Below are 25,294 nucleotides of genomic sequence, written 5' to 3' on the forward strand. Positions count from 1 at the left end.
GATTCCAAGTCCAAATTCACTGTGCTCTGCAATCCGGATTAAGCCCTCAGTACAGCTGACCTACAAAGAGGTGTGACCTGCTTAGTCCTGTAAATGTTTCTTAAAGTCAGCTCTTCCGTAACAAGTTATTTATTTATTTATTTAAGAGTTTAGCTCTTTTTGCCCAGGCTGAAGTGCAGCTGCACGATCTTGGTTCACTGCAACCTCCTATTCCCAGGTTCAAGTGTTTCTCCTGCTTCACCCTAATGAGTAGCTGGGATTACAGGCACCCGCTACCACGCCCAGCTAGTTTTGTATTATTTATTTTATTTATTTATTTATTTATTTAAGATGAAGTCACACTGCGTGTCGCTCCCAGGTCTGGAGTGCAGTGCGTGATCTTGGACTCACTGCAAGCTCGCACGCTCCCAGGTTTCAAGCGATTCTCCTACCCTCGCCTCCCCAAAGTAGCTGAGCACCTACCCAGGTGCCCACCACCCTACGCCGCCAGCTAATTTTTGTAATTTTTAGTAGAGATGGGGGTTGTCACCTTGTGTTTAGCGCGAGGATGGTCTTGATCTCCCCTGACGTTGTGATCCACCCGCCTCAGCCTCCCAAAGTGCTGGGATTACAGGTGGGAGCCACTGCGCCCCGCCTAGTTTTGTATTTTTAGTAGAGACAGGGTTTTACCATGTTGGCCAGGCTAGTCTTGAACTCCTGACCTCAAGTGATCCACCTGCCTCGGCCTCCCTCCCAAAGTGCTGGGATTATAGGCATGAGCCACCGCACCCATCCAACATGTTATTATTTTGACTAGCACAGGTGGTTGGCAGAATGCACAGCACTGAAAGGCCATACTTTCCATTCAAACCAGAACTTTCTTTGAATGCAGCAAAAAGGTAGTGGCACTCCAAGGAAACAAGCAAGGAACAACTAAGAAACTCTATCCTGTTTTCTCACTTAGGCTGAAAACACTAACTTGGAAAGGGTGGCCCATTGCTCTTTTTCCTTTCAGTTCTTCCTTACTCATCAGGAAGGCAGAGAGCATTGGCAGAATATGTACAAAAAGGGAAATCAGGCTGGGCAGGGTGGCTCACGCAGCACTTTGGGAGGCCGAGGCGGGTAGATCACCTGACGTCAGGAGTTCCAGACTAGCCTGGCCAACATGGTAAAACTCCATCTCTACTAAAAATACAAAAATTAACTGGGTGTGGTTGCAACCATCTGTAATCCCAGCTACTTGGGAGGCTGAGGCAAGAGAATTGCTTGAATCCTGGAGGCAGAGGTTACAGTGAGCAGAAATCACACCACTGCACTCTAGCCTGGGCGACAGAGCGAGACACCGTCTCAAAAAAAAAAAAAAAAAATTAGTGAAATGAAAACAATTGAGTTAGTTTTGTGCAATGCTCTCACTGTTCTTTTAGGAATAAAATACGTGTGTGAGCTACACGTAAGAGCTACGTCATGTCAGTGATTCCACAGGCGAGTTAACAGGTCTTATGTTTGTGTTTGAAATTGGCATTGCACAGTATAAAATTACACTTTTCCCCAGGTTTTTGAACAAGAGGCTCCACAAATTATGCAGCTAGAGGGTCAGATAGTAAGTGGTGGGTAGTGACATTCGGTAAGGGAAGAGACCTCACTTCTTCATAAAATAGATCCAAGGAGGTCCCTATTTCCCTGTAATTAAAAACAACACACTCCTTTTGGGTTTGATTATTTTATTTATCCCTTCCCACAACCAGTAAAAAAAAAAAAAAAAAAAAAATTACAATCAGGCCTGGTGTGGTGGCTCACGCCTGTAATCTCAGCACTTTGGAAGGCTGAGGAGGGCGGATTGCTTGAGCTCGGGAGTTTGAGACCAGCCTGAGCAATACAGTGAGACCTGGTCTCAAAATTATTATACAATCAATGCAAGTACAAAGATTCACTTTTTAAAAATCACCGAAGTACAAAGATGGCCACAGCCCCTGCCCAGGTTTAACTTACATATATACAGAGTGGGTGGGGCAGGCATGGCCACAGAGGTGGTATTACAAAATATACAAAGTGGTTTCTTTCTTTACATTTCATAGAAGAACGCTGCCTCATTTCCAAATGAGAGCACTAGAAGCACAAATCATCCAGACTGTTTGCTATATAATTTATGAAAAATGCTGTACAGGGGTGTGACTATAAATATTGAGTATTCGGCTCTGGTTGGGAATTGGTATCTACAAGGGGGAGGGTCAGGGGAGGACTGTCTGATATCCTGACCTGCTGGGATGGTGGAGAAGCTGGGATGGGGGAGGCCCCAGTCTTGCCACACAGCTACACCCACTCCTCCTTTCCTAGATAAGGCTGGAGCTCACTGGCCGGGAAGAATTGGAATGGCTGAGGGTGGGGCGGGGGCAGTTGTGTAATAAGGCAGGAGGCTGTGCAAGGCACAGAGAAGGCATCTAGGATGAGAAGGAGCACACCCCTTTGACCTGGGGACATACGTGTGCTCCACTGGACTCAGTGATCTCAGTTCCCTGGGCAGTCCAGTTGGGTACAGCTTTCCCCCAAAATCTGGAGCTTTGCAGGCATGGAGAGAGGACAACTAATCAAAGCCCATCTATGGGAAAATGGGAAAATGGGAAAATGGAAAAATGTTTGGAAAGAGATTCCACTGGGTGGGTGCATGGAAAGAAGGAAGTCAACCCCGCAAGTCATCTTGCACATTAAGTGAGGAAGCAGAGAGGGGTGGAGAAGCTATTCCAGGTGCAGATACTCCCTGGGTTTCAAGGTGGCAGCATGCAGGCTATGAACCTGGAGAACTTGCACGTTTTATTTCAAAAGATCCAACAGGGAAGGTTTTTGTTAGCTGACCAAGAGAGGAGCATTAGGCTTTAGCCACAATGCTTTTTAATTTGGCTTCTTAGTTTGCTAAATTAAGAACCTGAGGCCCTTTTGGCAGAAAAACCATATCCCCTGAATGCTATGCTACCCATTCCCCACTTTCTTCTCCATCTGCCCCACTCTCTCTGTCTCTTAGGAAGACAAGAGCGCAGGTGAGCACGTGTATCCAGCCTGAACTCTCTCTGTAGTTCAAGTGTGGCTCCCATTCCCAAAGCATGAGGATAAGGACACTGCAAGTGAACTGCTTGGACTAGCACACCTGTCCACGTGAGGAAACCCTGATGGGGAATGTGGGGAGTAGTAGGAAGTGGGATAGACCCACACCTGTGGTCTGCAGTTTCCAAACAATGACACTATGTCCCCTGACCCGGGCTGATCTGGGGCAAGGAGGCCATGGAGCTGCTGCTCTTGGTTGTCAGACTTTGGTTTAAAAAAAAGGGAGAGGCCTGAGCTTGATAGTCATGGAGAATACACTTCCTTACCTTAGAGAGCCTCTCATACATTCCTTCCCTCGGCCTTTTCTTTCTGAAGATGGTTTTTGAGTCTGAAAACAGGTTCTACTGACCAACCCAGCTAGGTGCAGGATTAGACCCCCGTCCAGCCAGGTTCATTCTCTAATTCTCTTTAGGTACTGTCCTGTGCCTTCCTGGAGTAAAAGACTACTGAGTGACCGGGGTGGGAATAAAAGTGCCCTGCAGGCCTATCCACCAAGCCAAAGGGAATCGAGTTAGGTAGGATTGCACCAATTTCATTCGCTAATGGGGAACAAATCTCCTCGAGGTGGTGAAAGGGTGCAGGGTGCAGAAGTGGGAGAGAGGAGAGCATGCAAAACTCAAGGCCCATCCCCGCACCTGTGACAGTCTGGGCCTCCTCCTACAAGGCTGTGCTTTCGGTCTTTGAGTCTGGGGCATGGAGCTTACCCTGAGCCTCTCTGCTAATGGCTATGTTATCAAAGGTCTCAGGGGCCTTGACAGGGACACCCTGCGCCTCCTGCCCCTCCTCCAAGTCCTGGCAGCACTTGCTGCAGCGGCAGCAGTTGGGGCAGCCACACAGCAAGCAGCACACGCGGCAGCACACGCGGCAGCAGCAGCAGCAGGGCATCTGGAAACAGCTGGTGAACTTGGAGATGAGGGCGTCCCAGGGCTTTAGCGAGTGCATGCACAGTGGCAGGAAGTTCCAGTTCTGGAGTTTCTTGGGCAGGACGCGTGGACAGCGGGACTGCAGAAGTCGGAGGCACAGTACTAGGATGATGATGAAGACGACGGGAACCCCGACGCCCACCAGCACCGGCCAGCCGGCCAACGAGAGGCCAAACACCGTCAGCGGGATCAGGAAGAAGAAGATGATCAGGTAGAAGATGGCGAACCAGCGATACTTGGCAGAGATGTTGCCCAGCCCCTTGGCCATGCGGATGGGCAGACGAGTGAACGGGATCGGGTACCACAGTAAGATGCCGGAGATGTTGAAGAAAAAGTGGCACAGGGCGATCTGCAACACAAGAGGTTGGACAGGTGAGGGGCCTGTTGCCTAATGGGGGTGGCAGCAGAGAGGAGGGGACAGGGGAGGTAAGCTAGCAGGCATCACAGGTAGCACAGTCTCAGGCCTTCCAGGCCTTCCTTGTCTTTACAGTTCAGCCCAGAGGGTACCTGGTTTCCATGAGGACCTACTACATGTCTGGGAGGGCCAGGAGCACTCAACTGTGCATTAGCTCAATCCTCAAAAAACACTCTACAGAGTGGCAACCATTATTTCTTGACATGAGATAATGGAGGCTCCTCAAGTCCCACAGGTGGGAGATGGAAGAGGTGGAAATTCACATCCTGGGAGCCTGGCTCCAGAGGCCAGGCGCTTAGTCACTTTTCCAAGGCTGCCAAGGTGCAAAGTACCATGCCCAGGCTATGAACCAGCACTGTCCAATACACTAGCCGCATGTCCACACTGAGATTTGCTTTAAGTATGAAATACACACTAGATTTCAAAGACTTAGTCCCAGAAAAGAACAATGTGAAATATCTCAATTTTTGACAGACTGATTGCATATTAAAGTGATAATGGTTTAAATCAAACACATTATTGAAGAATGAATCTGCCTGTTTCTACTTTTAAAAATGTATCTGCTAAAATCTTTTAGGATGACATATGCGGTTAATGTATAGTATATGCTTGAACTTCTATTTCTGTTGCATAGATTGCTTTGCCTCATCAGATCGTTATAATAATCCTAATGAGATAGGGGTTATATCCTCCATCTTTCAGATGAGGGCATTGATGCTCAGATTAGATCACTTGCCAAAGGTCACTTGGGATGTAAATGGTGAGATAAGAATTCAAATCTCAGGCTGGGTGCAGTGGCTCACGCCTGTAATCCCAGCACTTTGGGAGGCCAAGGCAAGTACATCATGTGGTCCGGAGTTCAAGACCAGCCTGGCCAACGTAGTGAAGCCCCGTCTCTACTAAAAATACAAAAAAATCAGTCAGGCGTGGTGGCAGGTGCCTGTAATCACAGCTACTCGGGAGGCTGAGGCAGGAGAATCACTTGAATCTGGGAAGTGGAGGTTGCAGTGAGTGGAGATCGCACCACTGCACTCCAGCCTGGGCAACAGTGCGAGACTGTCTCAAAAAAATAAAATAAAACAAAATAAAATAATAAAATAAAATAAATTCAAATCCCAAAAGTCTTGCACAAAGTAACCTAGATGGTCCACGCCAAGGAGTTCTCCTAATTGTAAAGTTCCCCACAGGAGGCAGTGAGGAGATGGGAGGTGGTGGCTGTGCTTCTTAAGTACCCTTTCTACATCTCTATCAAGGGGCCACCCCACTTCTGCTGAAACCACCACCAGTTATGGGAGTCTTACTGCCTCTCTCAGAACTGATAGTTTTGATTGTTCTCACATCAAGGTCCTGAAAACTTTACCCGTGGCTTCCCCTCCACATATCAGTTCCATCTTTTGGACAGCACAGAGAAAAGCCTGGCTCTTGTTAGAGACCAGTTTGCAAGACCATGTGTGGTCCCACCCCCAGGGCCCCTGCCCCCGGGCCCTGAGTCCTCACCTGGATTGAACTCATCAATGTATTGCCAGGGCTGGCTAAGGCAGCCAGGATGGCGGTGGTGGTGGTGCCGATGTTGGAGCCCAAGGTGAGTGGATAAGCCCTCTCAATGGTTATCACTCCGATTCCTTGGGGGGAATGAAACACAAACACATCAGCCCCATGGGATGACAGGAAATGGCAGTGGTGGCCAGAAGGAGAAGCTCAGGAATAACTCACCAATCAGGGGAGTCAGGGCCGACGTGAACACAGAGCTGCTCTGCACGATGAAGGTCATGCCTGCCCCAACGAGGATGGCCAGGTAGCCAGTCAACCACGCAAAGGGAAAGGGGAAATCTGGAAGGCAGAAGGAAGATATGTCATGGCCTCTCTGGAGAAGGAATGGGCTGGTGGCCTGGGGCAGGGGCTGGGCTTACGGGTGAAGTTGTACAGGCACCTCCTCATCCCATATATGGTCTCAGATTACAGAGTAGAGTTTTAGAATCCAGTTTCATTCCCCATTGTCTTTTGCTCCACATATTCAGATGGAAAAACCAAGGATGCAGGTAAGTGTTATGGAAACAAAAACACAGACTCCCTGGAGGTCAGGTTAGAAAGAGTGAACCCACCCAAGTAACCACTCTCCTTCCAGAAAGTACTGAGAGCATGCTTCCTCCCCTGCCCTGGCCTCCCATTAGCACCCACATTCGACCTTCAACCTTCATGTCTGCCTGAAGGAGCATCAGGAAAACGCAGCAGCTTGGAACATGCCTACTAACTGAGTCCTCCACCCAACCAGCACCACATCAGGCCCTGCATTTCCCACAAGCACTCAGAGTTGCTCTGTTCCCCCAAGACAACCTGGGGTGGGGGGTTAATTTTCTTGGCTAGATTTAACTGAGTTGTCATGGAGTGATGATGTCACTGGCTTAGTGAGCTCTCATTGGCCAGGACACCCTACTTGGCAGGAAATCCTCTTGGCCAGCAGTCTCATTGGCCACCTCTAGATGCTGATGTATTTACATGTCACCTTTCCTTCACAAGAGTGAAGGGAGGTGGGGGTGAGGGTGGACACCTGGGATCCTTTTTCTAAGGCATCTTGACAGAGCCAGTAAAGCCCTGAGCATACAGGAAACCCACTAGGAAGGAAGGCCTGATTCACAGTTCTCCAGATAGGAACTCCTTCTCAGGACCTTGCCAACATGCAATGGAAGCTTGGGCCTGCTCCCTAGACCCCACCCAGGACACCAAGAACATTTCCACGTGAATGACATCTTCACTTCTGCTGCTGATCCAATCTGAGAGAGAAACTTCATGCAGAGGCCATTGCTAGATGGGAATCTAAAGCACCCTCACACCCCATGCAGTGGCCATGATGACACCATCCCTCAAGGCCCACAAGTGAGGGCAGTGTACCTACCAGTGTTGATGGTCTTCTTGATGACAGTGGCAACCTGCCCCTTGAGCACAGAGCCCAGGATCTTGACAATCACGATCAGGCAACCACAGAGGACCAGCAGGGAGATTATGAGCAAGATGATGCCCACAGCAAGATCCGGCAGGTAGAAATTCACGAAGATATGCTGGCCTAAAAAGACCACAAAGAACCTTGTCAGGAGGGCATGGAGTCATCAGGGCTACAGATTGTTATTTATTCCCCCAGATCCTATCTTTCCTACGAACAGATTCCTGGTTGTTAGTTTGACATATGGCAGCCCCAAATCAAGACAGCCCTTCTCAGCCTCCTTTGCAGCAAAGGGCACCACTGAGATTATGTCATAATCAGTGGGATCGCATGAGGCTGGAAGATCAAGTGATGACTTTAAAAATCACACAACTACTCAGGGGCAGACCCAGCCCAGTTCTGTCTCTAAAGACCATGCTGTGGATGGTCTAATTTTTTTACTAATGATAAGTATGCTTTGAGGGGTTCGATGGGTAAGTCAAAGTAAGGGGCATTGCTAATTATAAAGCCCCTTCCGTATCCCCTAGATAATTCCAGCAAAACATGGTTATATGAATTAATGTATAACCATTATATAGTGCCTAGAATGTGGGAGGTGGTATGTTAACTTGATTCTTTGGGGTAATCATACCTAGAGTATTAAAGTATACTGCTCAAAATTAATGCAGTGGGAGGGTGGGAAGAGAGAAGCAGAGATATACAAAAGTATATGTAAGGAGTAATTAGAAAAACAAAGGGTGGCTGGGTTGGAAAAAACATTACAGCTTCTTAATAATCAGAGCATCATGCAAGCTCACTGTCTGTTCCAGTGCTATAGCCCCAGTGCCCTAAAATGGGGCCCGCTGTACAGTTAGGGACTAATTGAGTGAATACATCTGTTCTATGTGGGTCGCACATCTTCCTTCAAATCTGGTTGTCGTCTCCCTAAAGTTATTTTATTTTGAGACAAGCTATCTCCCTGTTGCCCAGGCTGGAGTGCAGTGGTGCAATCTTGGCTCACTGCAACCTCTGCCTCCTGGGGTTCAAACGATTCTCATGCCTCAGTCTCCAAAGTAGCTGGAATTATAGACTTGTGCCACCATGCCTGCCTAATCTTTTTGTATTATTTTTAGTAGAAACAGGGTTTCACCATGTTGGCCAGGCTGGTCTTGAACCCCTGGCCTCAAGTGATTGGCCCACCTCGGCCTTCCCAAAGTGCTGGGATTATAGCCATGAGACACCATGCCTGGCCCCTAGAGTTATTGACTAAAGGAGTCTGAACAAAGCACGTAGAGGAAACCTTATAGAATCTGTTGGCTTTTCTGAGGTGGTGTGGAGCTGGCAAAGGAAATGGACTTCAAGTTCCAGTTTTGCCCTTGCTGTGGGACCTTGGGCCTGTCACCTCAGTTCCTAAGCCATAGTTTCCTCTGCTGTGAAAGTGTGTGGCTCCTGCTTGACGTAGGGCAGGTGCTTAGTGACTCCTACTGTCCTTTTCTTCACTTACTGGGACTTCACACAGATCAATACATCACCCCCAGACAACGCCTGTCATAGTGGCCAATCCACTGAGCTCCACTCACATTTGGCGATGTTCTCCTTGTAGGTCACATTCTTCATGGTCCAGGTTTGGATGCCATCCGTCCAACAGAGGGAGGGGGAGGTGCAGTTAGCAGTCGAGGGAACAGTGATGTTCATCTGTGTCTGGATGACAAACATGACAAATGCCCACCACGTTGGCTTTTAGTGGGGAATAGGAGGCAATGGCGGGGGTGGGAATGAACAGGCACAGACACCACACACGGTGCATGTAGTGTGGTCCCAACAGAACAGTTCTTTTCTCTTGAAGACTTGTTTGTCACCTTTATTAGAGATCTCTTACAATAACTGAGGACAACTGAAATCAGCCTTCACCATTTAAAAACATCTAATTTGTTTGTTTTAGTCTCCAGTCTTTAGCACCCCACAAAAAAATTACACGTACACCCCAGCAGCAAGGGCAAGCCACAACCCAGGTGCAAAGCAGGCTGGGTAGGTTCCTGACAGAGGACATGAATGCTCTGGGCCCGAGCAGGGAGAATACTCTGGAAGAGTCTGGAAAGTAAGAGAGAGGATACTTGCTGCCAATACCCATAGGGCATGCTGGACTATTTCCACAAGTCCCTCCAAAAATGAGAACAGAATGGCAGGCAGAGCTAAGCCTTGTTCCAAGAGGCATGGAAATAACAAACCAGGAATAATGTATCCCTGGGATGGGGCAAAAGGGAGTCTGTCTGTCTTACTGTTTACCTACATTCAGCATTCATTCAGGGACTTGTTTTCTAAAGGCATCCACTGTTCACTTTTGATTTTTCAGGAGCTCCCAATATTTCTTTCCCCTGACTTTCTATTTAAATTCCTTGAAGGCAAGATTTGGCTTAATGTTGAGATACAAAGCTTCACCCACCCGGGAATATCTTGGAAACGTACCATGTTGGTAAAAGTTTTGCACCAAATCTTGATAAGACTCTTGTTTTTCACGGTTTCATCGTTCATTGCAATTTGGTTGATAACTTGTTTATCCAGCTGTGGAAACAGTACACAGGAGACCATCAGCACATCCTCAGAACCGATTTAGGACAGAAACCCAGGGGGTTGCAGTGAGAGGGGCTCTAAGGAGATAAATGTGACTATGAGCCCCCAGAGAGGCAAAGTGGGACTCGCTCTATCTGCAGAGGCACTGATATCTAGGGAGTAGGCAGTAGGTATTTTCTGGATGACTGAATGGCCGAGAAAACCAGTAAGAGTGAAAACACAAGGTCCTAGCAAGGACCCAGGGAGAAGGGGCTGAGATGACTCTAGGCAGGAAAGGGTAGAACATACTTTATTAAATCCACTGGTGTTGAGGACAGTAGTGGGAACAAAGTGGTCTCAAGTGTCCAGTCTTAAGAAGCACCTCCACCCCAATAAAGGTGGCGTATCATGGAAGTCAAAGTAACCGTCAAGGTCACTCTATCAGGTGGCCCTAAAGTTCTGCCTCCCTTGGCCTTTTCCAGAGGCAGCTACAGAGTAGTGTTTATTCTTCCATTTATTTTTTAAAAACAGTCTCATTTTGTCACCCAGGCTGGAGTGCAATGGCACAATTCTCAGCTCACTGCAGCCTCAACCTCCCGGGGTTCAGGCGATCCTCCTGCCTCAGCCCCCCACCTAGCTAAGACTACAGGTGCACGCCACCATGCCCAGCTAATGTTTTGTATTTTAGTAGAGATGGGGTTATGCCATGTTGGCCAGGCTGGTCTCGGATTCCTGACCTCAAGCAATCTACCCGCCTCGGCCTCCCAAAGTGCTAGGAAAACAAGGGCGAGCCACTGTGCCAGGACCAGAATAGTGTTGTAGACACTCTATATCTGTCAGCTCAGGCAGGGGATGTTGTGGATAGGAAATTTGTCTCTTTCTCTCTCTGAAGGAGCCAAGTTACCTGGACAATGAGCATTGTGAAGGGCTGAGTGATGACTTTCAGAAGATCTGGTGCATCTTCTCCATTCTTGAAGTGGAAGCTCTCCACTATAAGCTGGGTTACAACCTCAAGGTAATGGGTGGCCACCTCCACAGGCAACAGCACCAACACAGAGAGCCAGTTGAAGAAGTCGTGGACAGTAGCTCCTGCAAAAGCTCTATGGGAGGGAAACCCCGACAGCCAGATTAGTCAATAACCAAGTGGGCACCATGTGAGGTGGGTCATTACCTGTATCATCTGCCACCCTCTGCTAGGTGTCACCTATGGAAGTGTGCACATGTATGCAATCTCATTTCTGTTCTCTCATAGCAATCCCCAAAGTGGCTGGTATCTATATTCCCGTTGGCCAGATGAGGAAGCTGCGGGCCAGCAAGCATGTTACGGCTGGAATAATTAGCTCAGCAATCACTGTTTCGAAGAACTGCATCAACGGCACTTTTGTATCATGTATATTGAAGCCTACCTTCTTTTGGAAAGCTGGGGACCAGTATGAAGGCAACCAAAGCCCTCTATGAGGAGTTTTCAATTGTTCCAAACACATAGAAGTCATAAATCCCCAAAGCAATTTTTTAAAATTTGACTTAAAAAGACCTCCACGCAACTGAATTCTTAAACTTTTTTTTTTTTTAAGATCTTGAAAGTGATGAAACATGAATAGTTTCCACAGGAAACAAAGCTAAAATATTTTGCATCCATCTGAGGAGGTTCAAAGATTCCTGCTCGATTCCATCTTATCTCTAGATTTAAAAAACTCTGTTCTGGATGTTGTCTTCAGTGAAACAGCTTCCCTTACCCTTCAACAACCCCCCCAACACTGAAGGGGAAAAAAAAAAAAAACTCTAGCTACGCCGGAAGCTGAAAACACCTTAATTTTCCACATAATTTTTGAAAGGAGAAAGAGTTTCCACACTGTCCTACTTGCTCTATTTTCGATTTTATGCATGCCAGAACTGCCTTTTTGTTTTTTTATCTAACTGTGTAAGCTGAAGAACCAAAGAAAAGGTAGGAATGGGTTGAGCTGACCGAAGTGGAAGTTTTAATAAGTTATAATTATGACCAAACAAAACAATATTTATTTATTAATTTTTTTCTTTTTTTTTCTTTTTTTTTGAGATGGAGTCTCGCTCTGTCACCCAGGCTGGAGCGCAGTGGCGTGATCTCGACTCACTGCAACCTCCACCTCCTGGGTTCAAGAGATTCTCCTGCCTCAGCCTCCAGAGTAGCTGGGACTACAGACACTTGCCACCATGGCTGGATAATTTTTGTATTTTTAGTAGAGATGGGGTTTCACCATGTTGGCCAGGCTCCTGACCTCAGGCGATCAGCCCACCTTGGCCTCCCAGAGTGCTGGGATTACAGGCATGAGCCACCACCCCCAGTCCTAATAAATTCTACTCTTCTAACTGGCCTTGTTTCAATTCCGCCACCCAGTGGCTAAGTTTCTAGCTAGAGTTTGCATTTATTTAGCGAACTCAATGTGCTGGGTGCTCTGAACACTTACCTGCTGGATTGTATATTTAATCCTATGACAACGCAGTGGTGATAGATAGTATTATCCCTGCTCTGCCCATCACGGAGCTGAGTCTAATCAGCTGGTGAGTATGTGATCCAACCCTAGCCATACCTCCCTATGGTTACTTCTAGGAACTCTGGGAATGAACCTGATAAGCATGTTATCTTTGACTGGTTAAAAGTAGTTACAACAACATGGCCGAGAACAATAGAGTTGATATCGCAAAGGCTGGTTTTGAGCCTCTTACCTTCTGAACTCACTTCGGTCTCCCACCTGCATGAGCGCAACAATAGTGTTGGTGACTGACGTTCCAATGTTGGCCCCCATGATAATGGGGATGGCAGCCCGAACAGTGAGCACTAGAGGATGGAAAAGTGCCATTAGCAAGCTTAGAAAGGCAGCTTGGAGGCAGGCTAAAGTCACCCATGCTGATATCCTCTAAAGAAGTAGTTTTTATCTCCTATGCAAGTGAATTCTTAAACTTTTTTTTTTTTTTTTTGCACCTCACTATGCACCTCACTATGAATCTGATGAAAGTGCCTTTCTAGATTCCTCCCTCCTCCCTATTGCAGATCCAAGGCTAGCCTGAAGGAGACCAGGAGGCACCCACTGATTAAGGACTTAGGTGGAGTGCTAGGGCTTGCATGTACAGGTGAGTCAGTTGTACATGGCACAAAGACTCGCTTTTAAGGAAGCATCATTTCTTTCCTTTTTTTTTTTCTTTTTTTGAGACGAATCTTGCTCTGTCACCCAGGTTGGAGTGGAATGGCGCAATCTCAGCTCACTGCAACCTCTACCTCCCAGGTTCAAGCGATTCTCTTGCCTCAGCCTCCTGAGTAGCTGAGATTGGAAGCACGCACCACCACATCCAGCTAATTTTTGTATTTTTAGTACAGACAGGGTTTCACCATGTTGGTCAGGATGGTCTCAGCCTCCCAGAGTGCTGGGATTACAGCCATGAGCCACTGGGCCCAGCCAGGAAGCATCATTTCTGTGCTAGGTATCAGACACTTAATTCCAGGCAGTGTAACTTTTTCAAACAAAATCAGCATATTGCTGTACTTTTTTTTGACATAAACAAGTAAAATATTTGGAAAGTGTAATACCTTTTTCTAACTGGACCAGAAACATTCTAGTTAATTTTGGCTACGATGCTGGCTTGGGAAGAAAAATAGTTCTGGCCAGGGGCAGTGGCTCAGGCCTGTAATCTCAGCACTTTGGGAGGCCGAAGTGGGAGGATAACTTGACCCCAGGAGTTTGAGACCAGCCTGGGCAACACAGTGAGACCCAAGTCTCTATTTAAAAAGAAAATAGAGAAAAGAATAATAATAATCAGTTCAAACTGGTCCCCCTCACAGAGTCTGTCCAACCTAGCCGCAGCAATCATCAGGCAGGTACAAGTTTAGTGTTCCATCTCCCCAAGCTCAGTTGTCCCAGAGCAATTTGTGATGAGATTAGTTGTCGTTCTTCTTAGCCCTGAGAGTGGCCCTGTCCCAAAGAACTAACTTTCTGCAGTGATGGAAATGTTCTATGTCTCTACTTCTCAGTAGGGTAGCTGCCAGCCACAGGTGGCTCTTGAACATTTGAAACGTTAACTAGTACAACCGAGGAACTGAATGTTATATTTTAATTTTAAATCAATTAAGGTTCAATAAAATTAAATTGCCACACGTGGCTAGTGGCTACAGGTCTGAAAAGCACAGTCCTAGAGAATTCAGAGCTGAGAACTCCAGCAGCAGGGTCTACTTTCAGATCCTGCCATCGAAATGGAAACAGGAAGTTGCCTTGGATCAAGAGGGGAACACACTGTAGCCGGGACAAGATAGGAAGACAACGGTAACAAGGCCTGGACATATTCAGAGTGAATTCCTGCCCACCCCTTCCCGCCCTCAGATAGACAGAAAAGTGTCTGGAATGCAGGTGGGCTCATGGGTGCCCTGACTCACTTGAAGAGGCCACCATGCTGACAATGATGGACGTTGAGGTGCTGGAGCTCTGCACAAAGACGGTCACCAGCACCCCGATCACCAGCCCCAACAAAGGGTTAGACATAATAGAGCTGTTGCTGAAGAACTGTCCTGCCATTTTTCCTGGGAAAAAAACAAGAAACAATCATAACGTGATCGAGGGGGATTAGGTAGGCAATGAGTAAACAGAAGCCTCCATCTAAGGCCAGCTGGCTGTGGGTTGGAGAGTCCAGCCTCCAGTCTCCATCCCGGCAGTCACCCAGGGAATCTTGCTTCCCCATGTCTCTTCCCAGTGCTGCCTTGATAAGGCAGGAAACCCACGGGCTGCCCACACGTGCCTCCTGTCTCTGTCTCTCTGCCCTGGTTCCCGACCCACTGTGAGCCCCTGGTTACTCTTGTTCCTTCACCCTGCATCCTCCCACTCTTCAAACACTCCTCGGTCAGCAAGCCCTTCTGTGCTCAGGAACCCAGCCTCAACTCTGTACTGAGACCAGTGGGTGCCAGTGAGCCTCCTGGATGTCTCTGGGGTGTATACCCAATTCAGATTTATCCTCCAAGAGTAGATCTCTCTATCCATCCTTAGCCCTAGCACTAGCCTATAATTGAATGCTGGGAGAGTTATCCTCAAGAGTGTGCCTGAGACCATCAATGCATTCCCAAGTCCATTGTATAAAGAAGATGGAAGCCGAGAGGATGCAGGTGACTTGTCTGAGATAACCAGACAGGAAAGCCCATAGCCGATGTTCCCATGGACCAGGGAGCCCAGAAACAATGTTCAGGAGGCCAGGTGCAGTGGCTCATGCCTGAAATCCCAGCTCTTTGGGAGGCCGAGGCGGGCAGATCAACTGAGGTCGGTAGTTGGAGACCAGCCTGACCAACACGGAGAAACCCCGTCTCTACTAAAAACACAAAAATTAGCCACACATGGTGGTGCATGTCTGTAATCCCAGCTACTCAGGAGGCTGAGGCAGAAGAATTGCTTGAACCCGGGAGGCAGAGGTTGCGGTGAGCCAAGATCGTGCCATTGCACTCCAGCCCGGACAACAAGAATGAAACTCTGTCTCAAAAAAAAAAAAAAAGCAATGTTCAGGAAATTTTTGCCCCTCATGCTCTCCTATGAATGCCCACCTCCCCAATTGTCTCAAGTCACACAGATGGGTTCCCAAGAGAGGCACCAAGGTTGCAGAAATCCATGGTCCTTTGTGACACCCAGATCTGAGATTGAATCTTACTCTGCTAATTACAGGCTGTGAGTCTCAGGGCTGGTTCGTGATCTCTCCGTAAATGGGCTTTGGGAAAGAATGTTTGATAGAGGGCCCCCAAAAATGCTTGCACCCAGTAGACACTCAGAGTGCTACCTGTTTGTTTCTGATGTCACCATTGAGGTACCAAGGTAACCAAGCACATGGTGACTTCACTTCTGGGTTCTCACACTGCATGGGCACATGCAGCCCTGAGGGCTGTGTAGGTAACTACAATGGATCCAGATTCCTCTAGCCCAGAGAAGGGGCTCTGTCCTTCCCCCAGCAAGGTCCCACCTTTGAAAGGGCACTCTTTCTCATTCCAGAATCCTCTCTGGTGGGGAGGATATAGGAATTCCTCAGCTAAGTCTTTATGTCAAACAACTTCCTGCCTGGGGTTTGTGGACAAACTCAACTGGCTGATAGCTTGGAATAGGCTCTAGCCCCAGTTCCTGGCCTAAGCCACCTGGGCCAAGTCATAGCCCTTTGTATAGGCCTCGGTTTTCTCTTCCCTAACGGAAAGCATAGACTTCATAAATGATCTGAGGTGGGTTCCAGTCCTAAAACACTCCAGGAGGCTGCAGCTGGAGAGGGCTTGCTGAGTTTTTTTCTCGGAACCACATTTCATGATAACGCCCCTCGCCCCCAGACCTCTCAGTCTTTCATTCTTACCTCCAACCAGCTGGAAGGCGCTACTAAGAATATCCAGGGAGCACACAAAAAGGTAGAGAAATCCGAGAAGTAAAATCAATCTCCCAATCCCTTGGAAGACACAGAGAATCTTCCCTTTGGTGTCTCTCTCTGCAGGGGGGTGGGTGGGGGGGAGAGAGAGAAAGGCATGAAACTTTTAGTGTTGGAAACACTGAGAAGTTTGGCAATGAGCTCAGAGCTCCCCCTGCCTCCCCTCCCTTCCCAGCCTGGCAGCCGTAAGTTCTTATGTCTAGCGAGGCTTACAGATGGGACGCAGCCATCGCTGTAGCTTTCAAAGCAGTTACCACGGTGGTCCATTTAGCTGAAACCCCTGGTAAAGTGCCTCTAAAGGATTTGCATTTGGGAGGAGGAGTTCAATGTGGTCTGTGACAGAAAAACCAGGCTCCATGCTCAACTGAGCCACAGTGTCGCTGAGTGAGGCAGTTAACAGCACTCGCCACCTGCTAAGTGCAGGGTCGGAGATAATGGCTGTCACGTTCTGAACAGCAGAGAGTATTTTCTAGAATGCAGCTGCACAGCAGCAATCAGCCTCAATTTATGGAGGGCTTGGGGCATCATACATCCTGGGATGCTACATTGTTAACTGCTGTTTACTCCACTGGCTTTTAAAATGGTTCTCATCTTACCCCTCCCAGTTCTTTCCTTCCTACCTCTCCTCCCCACCCCACATCCAAATCTCATTTTTCCTCCTTGCTGTCTAGTTCACTGACAGACCTTCTGCCCTGCATACACTTGAAAATGAAACAGTGATTGCTTGCACCCAGCTGTCTGGCTGCATATTTTGTTTTTCTAGAAACCTTCCCTAATGCCCATATTTGGGTGAGGGGACCCCTCTGAAATCTCTCTGAGAAGAGGGGCCTTTTCTGTTCATCACTGTATCCACAGCATCTCCAAACCAGTACCTGGAAACTGTTCTCCCACAGCGAATCATAAGGAGCCAGACAATGTGAATGAGTGACCCCCAATTACTCCAACATGCTTTGACTCAACCTCAAAGATGGGAGGGTGGCCAGACACCATGGCTCATGCCTGTAATCTCAGCACTTTGGGAGGCCAAGGCGGATGGATCACAAGGTTAGAAGTTCAAGTCCAGCCTGGCCAACATGGTGAAACCCCATCTCTATTAAAAATACAAAAATTTAGCCTGTAATCTCAGCTACTCGGGAGGCTGAGGCAGGATAATTGCTTGAACCCACGAGGCGGAGGTTGCACTGAGCCAATATCGCACCATTGTACTCCAGCCTGGGAGACAGAGCAAGACTCTGTCTCAAAAAAAAAAAAAAAAAAAAAAAAAAAAAGAAGATGGGAGGGTGACATCCCTAGCCAGGACCCTTGCTTCAAGGGCATCAGAACAATGAAAAGGGGGAGCGACACGAGGATGGTGACACCGTGAACCACAAGAAGTTTCCTGTTTCCTTCCTGAATGTCTCAGCTGGCTTCACTTTTACCTGACCACTTGATCCCCGAGTCCTGAAGAGTGGGTAGGTTCCAGGGGTCGTCCACCTCAGTGGGCTCCTCTAACAGTGTAGCCGTGGAGTAGGTCGGCAGAAGTTCAATCCTGGTTACAGGTACCTCAGTGTTATCTGCTGAAACAAGCAAAAGGGGTCATGAGGAATCAGACCGGGTCTCCTGCAGACCCCTCATAAGAGGCCGATCTGCAGACAAACGATCAACACTTACTTTTGTTGGTCTCTTTGCTTTTATCAGGGGTGATGGGTTGCTGACTTGCAGCCCCTTCAAGGTACTTATTGGGGTTGGGCTGGGCATCTCCCAATTCAGGCCAGGGAGCCATGGTCTGTGGATGAGAAAACAGTTTAAAGTAGCAGTCATGGAAAGGAGGTGCACCGAGATGCTATAAGAGGAAGAATCATCGGTTTGCAAAGCGTCTACTCGGTGGGGAGTTGAGGGGGAGGCAGCAGTAAAAGGAAGGGAAGGATTTCATACTTATGCCCCCTAAGTGTGGCATCTTCAGTCCTCTGTGGTTCTGCCTCACTCACCCAGTCACTAAAGCAAACTACTTCTTACAATGTTGAGTGAGCTGCACGCACCACCTTTAATCTCTTAAACTTGTTTTTGTCTTGACTCTCTCCTTCAGTCAAAAGCAGGGAGCAACGGGTGCCATGGCTCATGCCTGTAATCCCAGCACTTTGGGAGGCTGAGACAGGTGGATCACCTGAGGTCAGGAGTTCGAGACCAACTTTGCCAACATGGCAACTAAAAATACAAAAATTAGCCAGCGTGGTAGCACATGCTTGTAGTCCCAGCTACTCGGGAGGCTGAGACAGGAGAATCGCTTGAACCTGGGAGGCCTGGGAGGCAGAGGTTGTGGTGAGCCGAGATTGTGCCATTGCACTCCTGCCTGGGTGACAAGAGTGAAACTCTGCCTCAAAAAAAAAAAAAAAAAAAAGGCAGAGTGCAAGCCCATTCATCTTTATTGTCTCATAGCATGCCAAATCCTCATAACCCTTCAATGGAACCCCATCTACTTCTTATATCAAGACAAGTGCACTGCAGATCTATGCAAAACTTTATCTAGTGGAATTTAACAGATTTATACAACTTAGTGTATATGTAAATATATATGCAGGGACCAGGCGATGTGGCTCAGGACTGTAACCCCAGCACGTTAGGAGGCCAAGGTGGGCAGTTTGAGACCAGAAGTTTGAGACCAGCCTGGGCAACATGTTGAAACCCTGTCTCTACTAAAAATACAAAAATTAGCAGGGGGTGGTGGTGGGTGCCTGTAATCTCAGCTACTTAGGAGGCTGAGGCATGAGAATTGCTTGAACCTGGGAGGCAGAGGTTGTAGTGAACTGAGATCATGCCACTGTACTCCAGCATGGGGGATCCAGAGCGAGTCTCTGTCTCAAAAAAAAAAAAACAAAAAAATTTATATATATATATATATGTGTGTGTGTGTATGTATATATATATATATGCAAGTGTTTGTATACCATCTACGTGTTTTACCTACCACCCAGGGCTTCTGTGAAAAGTGTGATGGACCTGGTTTTAAAATCCAGCAGTGCCACCTATTAGTGGGTGTGTATTTAGGCAAGTCCCTTTATGCCTCTGAGCATAAACTGTCAGTTTATCCATCTATAAAATGGAACAGTTCTTGCAGCGTTATGAGACTAATGGTGAAATTAAAAGTCTAGAAAGTGACTGGCATTGAGGAGGCATCCAATAAATAGCAGCAATTATTACTATGTCATGGTGTCTGGATTAATCATCCTTTGTTAGAACCACATTCTTTTCAGCCTTTAAAAAAGACCTTCCTACAATCCATTTTCTTCACAAAGCCTTTCTCAGTTACATGGCACTTGACACACCTCACATTCCAGTCCTTACAGTCCTTTTTCTTTGACATTAGACAATTAGTCCTTGTCCATTAGACAAAGCAGTCCAAAGGACTGGAAAAAGGCAATTCACAGAAAAGGAACAAATGGCTAAAATGTCTATTAAAAAAGAAGCAATCTAAGCTGGGTGCAGTGGCTCACGCCTGTAATCCCAGCACTTTGGGAGGCCATGGCGGGTGAATCATCTGAGGTCAGGAGTTCAAGATCAGCCTGGACAACATGGTGGAACCCCGTCTCTACTAAAAATACAAAATTAGCCAGGCGTGGTGGCACGCACCTGTAATCCCAGCTACTCAGGAGACAGAGGCCAGAGAATCACTTGAATCTGGGAGGTAGAGGTTGCAGTGAGCCGAGATCACACCATTGCACCCCAGCCTGGGCAAAAACTGTGAAACTCCATCTCAAAAAAAAAAAAAGAAGCAATCCAATATATTCAAATTAAAACAGTGACAACTATCAAAGTAGCAAAAAGAATTTAAGTTTATTATGCTATACTGGAAAAGATGTTATGAGTTGAACACTGCTAGAAGCTCTGGAAAAGTTAGCAAACTGTCCAAAGTGCCTTACATTCATCACACATCTGTGATCCAGTCATTTCACTCTAGGAATCAGGAAGCTAGGAATATTTGCTCTCAGAAATACCTAAACTGCACTGATCGCCTCTTCCAAGAGGGCTTTCTAGAGCGTGAGTCCACCTGACCCCTTTCCTCTTCAACCTATTTCCTGCTTACCAGACTGCAAAACCTACCAAAAAGGAGACTTTGTCTTGTTCATTACTTCATCTTCAAGGTCTTAAGCTCTGCCAGGCATATTTATGACAGAATGAATGGGATGTAGACCAGAAAGATATTTGCTGCTCTATCATTTACAGTGTTAAAAAATAAAATAAAAAAGGAGAAATTGCTCTTTCTAACTAGTATGTCCATACATTGTAAGAGCATGCCATTAAAAACGTTATACTGCATCCGTAAAACCATAGGAAAATGCTTTAGATAAACCGTGAATCTAAAGCACTTCTTTTTCCCATTCGCAGCATCATCTCAACAAGGCAGACAAGATTCAGAAATGTTCTCTGGGGTTAAAGTGGGTGGTGAGACTGTGGATGATTTTTAAAATTTTCTTCTAAAATTTTCAAATTCTTTTAAAAGATGCAACTCAACCCCTAAACCCACAAAGGTAAGATGGCTCAGTGATACCTGGAGAGAGGGACTCACAGTGGGGGAGGGCTGGTTCTGCAGAGGCCTGCCTCTCACTACATGCAACCCTGAGCCACTCTGAGCTTCAGTTTCATCATTTCAAAAATGGGGACAATACCATCTCGCTTACTGAGCTGTTACGAGGACTAATTGGTTAATAAGTGTAGGTGAGGCTGCAGCATGGTGCCTGCCAGAATAAACACTCAGAACTCTTGTTTATTCTTCATGACACAATGTGGAAATGCACTGTGTCATGAACAATAAACAAGAGTGTTTATTATGTGGAAATGCACTGTGGGTGCACTGTGTGTACCCTACACCATAAGCTCTTCATCTCCAATGTTCAGCATGGTAGTGAATTTCAGTCAATATTTGAATAAATGAACCCAAAGCCTGTGAGAGAAAGATGCTAACATTTGTTTTGTGGCAGGGGAGTGTCCTATGCAGTTTGTGACCTCATTAAATCTAATAAGGAAGGAGTTTTTCTTCTCAGTGTACAGACAAAGAAACTGAGGCACAGAGAAACAAAGAAGCTTGCCCCCAGCTACCTGGAGCTGGTGTCAGGATATGAACCCAAGACTGCTGGCTCCAAAGCCAGAAGCTTTTCCATAGATCTCACAGCGAGGGGCAGAGGTGGGAGGAGGAATTCTCCAGCCCTCAAAGCACCAGGGCACCCAAGGACCTTAGGTCTAGGCACATTGAGGGCTCTGAGTGTTTTCGGATAGCTGGCTAGACTGGCATGTCTGCAGATCACTCCCACGTGGTCATTCAGATGCTAGAAATGCCCGCCCAAGAATGTTGCAATGGCTGAGCAGGAGCATGCGGTTGGGGGTGGGGGGAGGAGGGTGGGACGGGGGTGGGTATTACATGGTGCAGGCAGAGAATGTACCCTGGAGCTCTGAGCCCCTCTGAAGCCTTTCTCCTACCCCCATAGACCTGGCACAACCACTGCCTTGTTTTCTCCCAGCCTTCCCAAGGCCTCACTCCAGCACGTTCTTGCCACCTACCAGAAGCAGCAGAGGAAGGGAGAAGTCATCATTTGGAAGCTTTTTACTAAAGCCCAGGGAGGGGCTCCCCTGCTGCCCACACTGACCTCTATAACTGAGTTGCCTGTGTGCCTCACCCTCTTCCTGTACCACATGGGCACCCACTGCCAGAAAGAGCTCTTATTCTTTCTCAAAGACCCAGGAGAGGAACTTTCTTGACTCGTCTCAGACTTGGGAAGCAGGGGAATGTAGGGCACCTGGCAATCACCCAACCCCTACATTCGCATTGTTTGGGCTTCTCCAACCAAGACCTGTTCCGGGGCCTCTTGTATTCAGAGCAGCAGTCAAGGCCATCTGAAGAAATGGGGAGAAGAGGAAGCCCAGGGCAGCGGTCCTGCGAGGAACCAGGACATGGACACACAGTCTCCCACCAGATGGTGGCCTTCACCAGCACAGGGAGTAGAGTATGGCCACTGTATCCACAGCACATAGGACAGTGCCAGGCACATGGTAGCCAGCAGTGTTTATTAAGGACTTTGTGCCTGGCACTTGCAAATTGGTGCACAAATTTACTCACAGCATTTCATGTATCTATGTAAACTAGAGTCTCCTTTAGAATGAACAGTATCCTCATTCTAAAGAGGGAAAAGCTGAGCCACAGAGAAGTTAATTGCTTCAAATCACATAGGCACCAAACACTGCAGGGATCATTTCAACCTCATGCAGGCCAATGTTCTCAGGACGCCCAGGAAAACTTTCTTGTACTTTGAAAGAATGACTCCGTGTTTCAAAAATTCCCAAGAGGGTCATGTCTCTTTTTCCTCTGCTTCCCTTACAGCCATCACAAGGAAAAATAATCACCCCTATAGGCTAAGGATGGTGGCTCACACTTGTAATCCCAGTACTTTGGTAGGCCAAAGTGGGAGAGTCCCTTGAACCTGTGAGTTTGCAACCAGCTTGGACAACATAGCGAAACCCTGTCCCTACATTACTGTTAATAATAATCTCTTCAAGGACACAGTGGTGGTAGTGATGAGAGGAGTCAAAGAAGCAATTGGCCTGGGCCTCACATGGCTAGATAACTTCAGTTTACATTTTTGATGTCACACCCTAATAAAATTTTAAAGACATTTATTCTATCACTTTATTTTTTATTTTTTTGAGACGGAGTCTGGCTCTGTCGCCCGGGCTGGAGTGCAGTGGCCGGATCTCAGCTCACTGCAAGCTCCGCCTCCCGGGTTTACGCCATTCTCCTGCCTCAGCCTCCCAAGTAGCTGGGACTACAGGCGCCTGCCACATCGCCCGGCTAGTTTTTTTGTATTTTTTTAGTAGAGACGGGGTTTCACCGTGTTAGCCAGGATGGTCTCGATCTCCTGACCTCGTGATCCGCCCGTCTCGGCCTCCCAAAGTGCTGGGATTACAGGCTTGAGCCACCGCGCCTGGCCTATTCTATCACTTTAAACTTGGGCCATGTCACCAAACCTCACCCTCACCATGCACTATCAATTTGTATTTTTGACATCTTAAAATAAATCCTGTAAATAACTTGTAACTATATCAGTTATGCTGCATTGTATTGGGGGGAGTTAAAGCAGTTAAATTTGTAAATATAAACATCTTAAACATACTGCAATCTTTTTATAGCCCTCTTTTTGTATCTTTGCATTTTTAAAATTCACTGAGATGAATAAATTCCCTTGGATGTCCTGATTGCTCCCTGTTGTCCCCATAATGGAAGTGGGGGTGTGGGTGAGGATGGAGGGATGGAAGATGCCTGAAACTGGTTATTAAAGCCCAGTTTATTCCAAAGTACTCTGATTCTGAGAGGCTGTTTTCCTCATTACATTGAATTCGGGCTATTTTTGTGTCCCCTTTGTGTCTAACAGCAACAATCAGAAGCTCATCCTCATACCACAGGGCAGTTGCTTCAGTGAGACGGTTGAGCAATCTGGGCAGAGTTTTGGATGGGGCAATTTGTTTAGTATCCAGTCCTTTTACAAAGCACGCCCTTCTTATCACCCATTTCCCAAATTACAAAAGCAGAGAAGATCATGATCAGCTGGCATGGGACAAAAGAAGCAGTTTTTTTTCTTTTTTCTTTTTTTTTTTTTTTTTTTTTTTTTTTTAACAATCTGAAACAAGGGCCACTCCTACGGGCACAGTTTTCCAAGAATACCCAACCCAGGACAGGAACTGCCAGCACACAAGGGAAGAAGGAAAAAGGAAAGAACAGCAAGGCCCAGAGGGATCAGGGCTAACACATACACCCCCTGGGGCACCTGAACAGGAAGAGGGGCTCAGAGTGATGAAATCTATAAGCTGCTTCCATGAAATTAACATGTTTGAGAAAGGGACCTCCTCAAAGAAAACGAGAGTCCAACTCTCCTCAGTGCAGTGCTAGCCACCCGTGGCAGGCATCGCTCCACGGAACGTGAACTACCTCCATGCCATGCAGCCCCCTACTTCCTGGCCTAAGGATGCGCAGTCCCCGAAGCCAACCACTTCTGTGCACATCTCTTTGTAAGTCATCTCCCCAGCCAGCTCACCCATTTCTGGCTTGGAAAACAGAAATTGTGGGCTTTGCTCTCCAAAATAGTTGAAGGACGGACCCTTTGCTGATGGCCACGGGCCCTAATAGAAACAAAGGCTGTCTCCTAGGTACCCTAAATAACTGCAAACAAGCACTGTAGCACATGGAAGTCACACTTGGGTGGGGGGGCAGTGTCGCATCACCAGGCAGCCACCACAAACCTAGAATTTTCATGGTCCTGAGCTGTCTCATTCCCCTTCTTATAAAGGGTGGAAGACGGCAGCCCAGGGGCTCACAGGGACTAGCGTTAAGTCACATGGCTAGTTGGTGACCCAGCCACAAAGAGCCTAGCCATCCTGATTCCTGGGTGGAGCCTTCTATCCCTTGGGTCTTTCTCTTCCAAACCACGACTCTCAAAACAGTGATCATTTTAGAATCCTCAAGTGTGGTTGATTAATAACACTGTCAATAGTAAGAGTGTAGCAGTAAGAGCTGTAATAAAATCAGTAACCGTAACATTAAGAAGAAAACAGCTTGAACATTGTGGAAAGCTTTGTTTTTTTCACTTCTGTGGCCCAAAGCCAGCCAAGTTCCTTGAAGTCAGCATCGAGGGGTATTTACAAGAATTAAGTGAATCAAAGTCCTTGAAAGAGCGAGGAAGCGCCCCTGCCCCGGCGGCGGTACTCACCAGCGCTCCCTCCGCAGGTGCTGGGCTGGAGGCGGCGGCCAGGTGGAGCGCAGCGCCCCGGGTATATATGGCGAAGGTGTTGCGCAAAAAGGCCGGCGGCCGCTGTCATCACGCCCCTCGCACATTCCAGGACCGCCTGCCGCCGCCGCCGGAGCACTGCCTACCTGCCGCCTTAATGAGCCCATCGAGACTTCGCCCGCTGCGCGGAGAAGACGGGCGGCCAACCAAGCTGCCGACAGAAAAGCTCCGACGGGCCCCGCCGCGCGAACGGGCCCGAACG

General features: G+C 47.5%; 1 protein-coding gene across 3 annotated transcripts; it reads right to left on the reverse strand.

Moving 5' to 3' along the window:
• Positions 1-1,683: 1,683 nt before the first annotated feature.
• On the reverse strand, positions 1,684-25,294 carry SLC34A2 (solute carrier family 34 member 2). Of its 3 annotated transcripts, none has more exons than XM_017866685.1 (13): positions 25,015-25,294; positions 17,936-18,050; positions 17,704-17,838; positions 16,217-16,345; positions 14,283-14,426; positions 12,584-12,695; positions 10,785-10,980; positions 9,797-9,892; positions 8,911-9,031; positions 7,307-7,474; positions 6,127-6,243; positions 5,911-6,035; positions 1,684-4,347 (listed from the first exon to the last, which is right to left on the reverse strand). In XM_017866685.1, the coding sequence occupies exons 2-13, from the start codon at positions 18,045-18,047 to the stop codon at positions 3,733-3,735; spliced, it is 2,070 nt and encodes a 689-aa protein (XP_017722174.1). In that variant the 5' UTR covers positions 18,048-18,050; positions 25,015-25,294; the 3' UTR covers positions 1,684-3,732. The 3 variants fall into 3 exon arrangements, with proteins under 3 accessions (XP_017722174.1, XP_017722170.1, XP_017722176.1); XM_017866681.1 differs by having other exon boundaries at positions 17,704-17,841; positions 25,015-25,110; XM_017866687.1 differs by lacking the exons at positions 16,217-16,345; positions 17,704-17,838; positions 17,936-18,050; positions 25,015-25,294 and adding an exon at positions 15,536-15,598 and having other exon boundaries at positions 1,688-4,347.

Source organism: Rhinopithecus bieti, unplaced genomic scaffold (assembly GCF_001698545.2).
Source record: "Rhinopithecus bieti isolate Rb0 unplaced genomic scaffold, ASM169854v2 scaffold_1599, whole genome shotgun sequence".
Classification (NCBI taxonomy): Eukaryota; Metazoa; Chordata; class Mammalia; order Primates; family Cercopithecidae; genus Rhinopithecus; species Rhinopithecus bieti.

Bases quoted from the DNA above. Each gene is read 5' to 3' on its own strand.
- SLC34A2 (XM_017866681.1), bottom strand. From the start codon at position 18,047: ATGGCTCCCTGGCCTGAATTGGGAGATGCCCAGCCCAACCCCAATAAG. The intron at 17,842-17,935 runs GTAAGTGTTGAT...TGCTTGTTTCAG, and splicing joins AAGCAAAGAGACCAACAAAA to CAGATAACACTGAGGTACCT. The intron at 6,036-6,126 runs GTGAGTTATTCC...ATTCCCCCCAAG, and splicing joins GGCCCTGACTCCCCTGATTG to GAATCGGAGTGATAACCATT.